The sequence below is a fragment of the Etheostoma cragini genome, chromosome 4 (genome assembly GCF_013103735.1).
Source record: "Etheostoma cragini isolate CJK2018 chromosome 4, CSU_Ecrag_1.0, whole genome shotgun sequence".
Taxonomy (NCBI): domain Eukaryota; kingdom Metazoa; phylum Chordata; class Actinopteri; order Perciformes; family Percidae; genus Etheostoma; species Etheostoma cragini.
The window spans coordinates 27,103,254-27,110,521 of record NC_048410.1 but is presented as its reverse complement, the minus strand read 5'-3'; the positions used below and the strand labels follow the sequence as shown (position 1 = coordinate 27,110,521).

Sequence of the window (7,268 nt, the reverse complement as noted above, 5' to 3'; positions counted from 1 at the left end):
GCTACGGCAGGAGCAGAGGGACAGTCCTATCCAGGCGGGAGGGAGGGAGGGAGGGAAGAGGGGGAGGGGGGGGTCATGTGACTGCAAACTTTCCAAAAACTTGCACAGAAGAAAAAAAAACAAAAAAAATGTAAAGAGTAAACGACTTTGGCGGAACATCCTTAAAGCTTTGCCGGGTGATGATTGGCCGATTGCCCCCTCTCTCATTTCCTGTCACCGACACAGACAGCAGGTACACTTCATTCACTTATGTGAAAATATTTACATTGTACTGGCTGCGGGAGCACAGGTGTTCTGTCATATTCAGCAGTTGAACAAAAAAAACAAAGAGGAAAAGCGTCATCGTTGGGAATGGCGTGTCTCTTTCGTAGCCGACCGACACGCGGCAGGAAGAGGAAGTGATGTCACGAGCTCTGTAATAGTCCTGCACTCTTCCCAGGAAATGTTTCTGAAGTTGGTAGTTGTATTAAATGGCAATGACGCTGGCGCTGCAGCTGTGTACCGTCACAGGCTGCCCAACCCCCGTGTGATGTGCGGATTCCATGACCAAAATCACAAATATGGCCGCCCAAGCCTTTTTTTGGGCCCTAGTCTATCAAACATGCACAGCAGCAGTTAGCAACAATTTAGAACAATTAAATACACAATTTTGTAAAGGCAACCCGCAATGCCTTTGTAGATGCTGGTCAGAGTAATTATTTATGTCTTTGAATACTGGGATTATGACAAATAAATTAACAAAGAGAGTTCACATTTTTTTTGGGGGGCCCCATGTTAGCGGGGGTCTTCTTGGGTCCCATTGGTTTCTAGCAACAAGACCCAAGTCAAGCTAGGTTCATATTATATAACTACGTCTAAGTGGGGCGTTAGGTAATAGGGTCCTGCTGTTTTCAAGAGCAATTTGGTCTGGGTCTCTTCATAAAAAAAAAATGCAAATTAGGTCACTTGGTTTTTCATGGTTCCCCTTTAAAGACCTCAAGGCTAGGGGTTCAAAGGAACTCACTGGTTTGTTTTATGATTGGGACCGGCCTTTGCTTTGGTCCTCAGGTTACTTTTTTCAGGTTTTGGTCTGTCTGAGGGGGTCAGAGCTCATTTTGGACGAGACGCTCCGTAATAGGCCACGCCCCGTTCGAAGGAGGCGGGGCCTGAAGCGGTACACAGCTGGGATCCTCTTTAAAGTTTGTCAGCTCCGACACACCAGACAGTTGGAAAACAGCATCGGTCCACTCATTCAAAGAAACCAGTCGTAGTAACTTCGACGTACAGAAACAAAGAAACCCAGAGGTTGGATAAATAATTATACACTCCCATTTAATGTTTGATACAGTTAGCTGTATTCACGTTGTATTGGCTGAACTCTAGTTAGATAACCGCAAAATCACATAGCGTGTAGTGTGTCACAACATCTTGGATAAAGTGAATATACTCATGTAAAAGGGGGGCTGATGAGAATAGATTGTTGAGATTCCAATTGAACAGCTGACAGGAAGTAAACAAGTCACTGCAGGTTTCTGAGCCCTAATATCAGGTCACCAAGACGACACACGTGGCATAAATATTCAGAGCTGTAAAAAGACAGAGTCCACGTTAGATTCATCTCATTCACGTACTGCACTGTCACCAAACTCTTCAGCCTATACATATATATTCATATATCTCCAAAATATTAAAAAGTACTTAATATAAAAATACAGAAGAATTGTAAAAAATGAGCAAAACATTGAATTTTATATGAAAACCATGCAAGAAAGATTCCCCATTTAGTTAAATAGTAACTCTAAGATTCGGGAAAGCAAGGGAATGAAAGGGAAGTGGTGGGATGAGAGAAGCGCAGGCAAACTGCCACCCACTTGCTTTTCATGTAAACATTGTAGAGGTCCTTTAAACATGGTTCGGCAGTGACGACTGAAGATTTTCTCCTTGCTTTTTGGTCATGTTTGGAGTAAAGGGCCAGGGGTTGGGGGGAGGTGGGGGCGAGGGGTCAGGGGTGGAAAAAAGTCCAAAGGAAACCTCGATAACAATGAGATAAAAAAACAATACAGACAACCTATAAAATATGGCTCTGAGTTACATAGAAAAAGCTCATCAGAGGCGAGAGGAAGAACCTAGTCATGACAAAAAAGTTGGAAATATGGCAGTAGTAGCACATTACGCCTATAACGTGTCCTAGTTCGTAGATAGGTTGACGGCTGCTAGTCAGATTAAGAGGGGATTACACGCATCGCTGCTTCGGATTGGAAGGTGACTCCTTCTTATTTTATGACAGGACGACGGCAGGCAGGAAGTACTGAGCCGCAGCAGGGATACACTGCATTTCAGTCTACAGGCTGACTGGTGACATCATCAGTCTCCCATAAACCTCAGCGTGTGTCGCTGACAGGCTGATTATTTTCTGTTCATAAATAGCTGACAAACGCGGGGACCAAAAGCATCAGAACTGGTAATATGATTATTCTTCAACACAGAGAGAGACGGTCCAGACCCTGTTTAGATTTCCATCCACTTCCTGTCTGTTGAACCGAATTTCCTGCATTGTGACGCGAAACAGACTCATCGATACTGGAGTCATGTCCATGTATCAGTCGATCTACCTTCGAACTCTCGTCTGAGCTCTGGCTGAAAGGAGTCCGTGGAGGTGGTTTAACATCGGATCAGGACGCCTCCCTGTGGACACTGAGTCAACATGTCCAACTGGAACTGCAGATCTGCAGAACACACTGCAGGGACTACACTTCCCCTCTGGTCTGGGAACCAGGAAACACTTCAAGAGATGTCTGAAGATAAGCTGGGGCTACCTTTTATAGTCCAATGCCACTGCTACCCAGATCTTAATAAGCAGCAGAAAACAGGATCATTTAAGGCTTTTTCCTTTGAAGGGACAAAGGGATGAATACTAGAATACTACAGTAGCGTTCAGCTTGGAGCCCAAACCTGAAAGACGTGAGCTAAATGTTGCCAGATAGCTGTAAGGGTCCACGTGACATTACCTTTGTCATCTGCGGCACAGTGGGGCAGTGTTTAGCGGGGGTCGCCTCACAGTGTCACGGTCACAGGTGGTCATTTTTGATTAATTGCAGTACTTCAAGAGGGCGGGTCTTATCTAATATGAGCCTGTTGGGGCCGAGGAGGAAGGTGATAAGGACGTGAGAAAAGTTGGCAATTGAGACTGTAACTTACAATGAACGCCGAGCACAGTGAACGTTTTTTAAAAACCGTTCACCGTTTAAAAAAAGGACTGGAGTGGGATTTTAGGTTTCATGAAAGGCCGCGTCTTCTTCTCTTGTCAGCAATCAAGGCATTCAGCATATGTTGGGGCCTCATTTCATCAGAGATTGTGTGGAGTACACGCAGATTATCGAGACACCCTGACTTGAAAGTATTGATGAGTCGGTTTTTTGTGCTTTTGTGGTAACGGGAAATTCGGTCGTGAAGACAGGAAGTGAACAAAGCGCTGAACAGATGCTGCTGCAGACTAACACACACATAGTCATCTAAACAGAATCCCAAATACTCATTCCTTAGTTATCATGCGACTCAACACGAATGAAACATAACATGCATCCTACTTGGAAAGCTAAGCCACACTCCTGTTTCCTATCGACACTGCGGATGTAATTGAGAGGGGGGGGGGCGGGGGAGAACCAGAACCCTGACTGGATGAGATGAGATGATGTCAGACTCTCACTGAGCAGAGAGTGAGCCCTCTCCGGATGCCGCCATGTTGGATATTTTTGGGTAGTAAGCATTCTGTCCTTCAACATGCAACACAGCTGATTAAAAAGAAAAAGCACATACAGACACCAAAAAGGGAAGAACATATTTTTAACAGTTGAACCTTTAAGACTGTAGTGTCACACTTACAAGACGTTCCCAGGAGTTTCTCGGAACTATCGATTGACAATCGTTAGAGGTTTTTAAAAACAAACAAACAAACTAAATTACATTTTTGCATTTGCCTAAAAATCGTCCGCTCACCAAACCCGGCTGTTAGCTGTGCAGAGGAGCGGGAAGCGTATGTACATGAGAATCACTGCCCTCTCTGGAAAGTTCTGTGCTGTTTTTTTGGGAGCGGGAATGAAGCGCGTTCAGAACGCGACACGCATAGATGGAACCCAACGTTGTTTGAAAGCTTTTCAAAAGGATCATCAAGTAAAAAATATACATGAATGGGAAGGCCTCCACCCTCTACTGAGACATGTGTGGTGTGGTGGTGGAGGGACACACTTACAGGCAAGATGACGCCACAGTCAGTATGAAAAACACAACGTGGCAGGAACGACTGAGAGGGGTGAAGACAATGTGAAGCATGTGTATGTGTGTGTGTGTGTGTGTGTGTGTGTGTGTGTGTGTGGAATGAGGGGATGCAGAGTGACTTCCCTCCCCAGCGCGACAGTTCAGTTGATGGGATGACAGATGATGCTGATAAAGAGGAGGGAGGAGGAGCTCAGATGGATGACTCGCAGCTGTGGGGGAAGGCGCTGGGCGGCTCTCCTCCTCCCCCGGCCCCAGAGGAGGCGCTGGGGAGGAGGTCGATCTCGTCTCCAGTCTCCTCAATAGTGGGGATGCGAGCCTCCTCCTCGGACTGGGGGACGAACTCAGGATGGGCCATGAAGCTGTGGATGGAGCTACGGGACTCTGGGCTCTCCAGCCCCGCGTACAGGGAGCTACGGAACGCGTTCACCACCTTAATCTGAAACAAAGAAGAAGAGAAATGTCAGAGAACGAGCCCATCCACCGCTACAGGCGGTTATGAAAGCGTGATGTCACACAAGCATATGGAGGCTGATGGTGGAGACACATGGTGGTCGTGCGTAGGAATCTGGGGATGGATGTGCAAAATCACAAAACAAGACGTGGAACAGAAGTCGGCCGGATGGGAGAACTGAAAACAAAATTCGACATGACATCAACACAAAAGGTCAAAAACAAAAACGGTTGACATGATGTTGGAGGCAGCTGGGTGCAGGAAGATAAACGGAGATAAAAAAACAACAACAAAAAACCCAGCAGATTGCTAAATGTGGCGGGGCAAACCACAACAGCTTACGCACACAAACACACCTTTGTTTGGCCCTTGTCCCATCCACCAACAGGGAGGGGGCGGGGTTTATTAACCAGTTGCAGTTCCAGAGTTTCAGTGGGGGGTGATTACAGCCGAGCGCAAAATGAATGGGAGTCTATGGAGCCAGATGGCTAAATTTGTCTCTTTCCCCTAATTGTTTTTATGAAATCTTAGATTAAATTGTAGTTTTTGCAAGTTCAACATGGATTATAGGTCGAAAGTTGAATGAAAGAGTACTTTCGTCCTTTTGATTTCTCAGGTCGAGTTGTTGTCGCCCATAACTTGCTAGAATTCTGCTAATGAACGCTAATTGGTCAGTAAAGGACTGATTACAACCAGAGATCCTGCTTGATGGCCCCCGAAGCAGAACCAGAATGTCAGAGTGAATATTTTGACGTGGTCTTTAGAACATTAGCCAACCTCTTTCTAGCACGTGTATAAACAGGGAGAGCCCAACCTGTCCGCTGTGTTGTCAATCAAAAAAATATATCCGGAGAAAAGTGGATTTTGAGGGGAATGGCACCAGACCTCCATTCATTCTGCACTCGCCCGTGATCGCCCTCATTTGGAACCAGAGTGGAACTGCAACCAGTTCAGCAGCTGGAGGTTTCCAGAGAGTGGAAGTTCTTCCCATATTAGACATTTTCTGGGCCTACCCTAAGCACAGGTAGTGAACCTCAGTACTTGTTTGGTTCAGACCAAAATCCAAAAGTTAGATTCATCGTCTTGCTGACTTAATTTCTGATTTACCTGTATTCTATTCAGAAGAAACAAAGACATCAATCCATCTATCCATCCATCTATTGTATTTTTCACATTACTTAAAATTAGTCGCATTAATAAATATGTAAAGCCTACCAGTCTACCAATATCAAAAGCCAATCGACATGCTTTAACTTTTGAGGCCCCTGGGGCTCTGGTTTTTCAACCTTGATGGCATCAGCACCAGTACAGAGTTTTCGTACAATGATACCCGGCCCCAGTATACAACACACAAACCCGCTTGGGAAAAACAACAATCACATGCACACTGGAAGTATTTCTAAATCACATTCACAGCCAGAATCATTTTGTCCTCTAGCTGCTCTTTTCTCTCTGCCTCGAGTCGTTTCCTCTGTCATGAATCCACAGAGGCTGCAGCTGATCACACTGATTTATACGCACCAGCAGACACTCTTTGTCATAATTAATAACCCTACAGTTCAAAGCTCTCTATTACTGAACCACAGGAGAGCTGCAGACTGAGAACTGCAGCTTAAAGCATACATGCAACACACACACACACATGCACACATGCACACTAAAAAGCTCTCGGCTGTTAAACCATGAGAGACTTGCTGAGCCTGACAGATTTAACCCTGCTCGGGATTAACTCATAAAATTATCTTGGTGCCATGGCCGTCGCCTCAGAGAAGAAAAAACAACAACAAAGAGAAGGATTTTTTTCTCTCACTCTGTCACAAATCAGAACAATTCCCAGCTTCGGCCAACAGTTTGTGATCTGTCATCGAGTCTTCAGGCACCAAGTCACATCAGGGCTTATAGAGGCATTTAGAGACCTCCACAACATGCAGGAGAGGCAGCAGGCGGCACCGGGTGAAGTAAAATAGGGAAAGCGATTAAGATGGAGTAAAAAAAAAGCTAGAGCAGAGGAAGGTGACGTAGGAAGCACAGTATGGAAACAGATCATGTTATCTGCATGTTCCCTTTTAGATGGTTTTCAGACTAAAAAGCAACTATGTAGTCCATCTCTAACTCCTTCCTGAATTCCCTACTCTGTCTGTGGCACTGAGCCCCAAGCTCATTGGTTCCTACTGAAGACGTAAAACAGCTCACGCATATATAATTTGTTTATAAAAAAAATGACATAGGTGTATTTGACATTTTTGGTTTTGTAGGATTTGGGAGCTTCAGAGGTGCATTTTTAAGATTTAGACAGAGCAAAGCTAGCCGTTTCCTCCTCCTGCTTTCAGTCTTTATACTAAACTACGGCTTAACCCTCATGTTGTCCTCGGGTCAAATTGACCCGTTTCCCTGTATCATTTTTCTTTCAACTACCCAAAATAACATGATTGATTCCACACAACGCTCTTTGGCAAGTACCAACTTTTACTTTCTGTAATTTTGGGGTGTCTAATTCAATTTTATAGGATTTGGTAAAAGACTTCACTAAAAAAAGAAGTGGTTTGAAATAGTATTGAGTAAA

General features: G+C 44.9%; 1 protein-coding gene across 6 annotated transcripts in view; it reads right to left on the bottom strand.

Moving 5' to 3' along the window:
• Positions 1 to 4,334: 4,334 nt before the first annotated feature.
• Positions 4,335 to 7,268, bottom strand: part of LOC117942658 (plasma membrane calcium-transporting ATPase 1-like) — a 92,091-nt gene continuing 89,157 nt past the window's right edge. For 3 of the 6 annotated variants that reach the window (XM_034868246.1, XM_034868242.1, XM_034868244.1), the window contains one exon: positions 4,335 to 4,690. In XM_034868246.1, coding sequence (XP_034724137.1) covers positions 4,445 to 4,690 — 246 coding nt within the window. In that variant the 3' untranslated portion in view covers positions 4,335 to 4,444. The remainder of the gene's footprint in view (positions 4,691 to 7,268) is intronic. The other 3 variants (XM_034868243.1, XM_034868245.1, XM_034868241.1) reach the window with 2 other exon arrangements.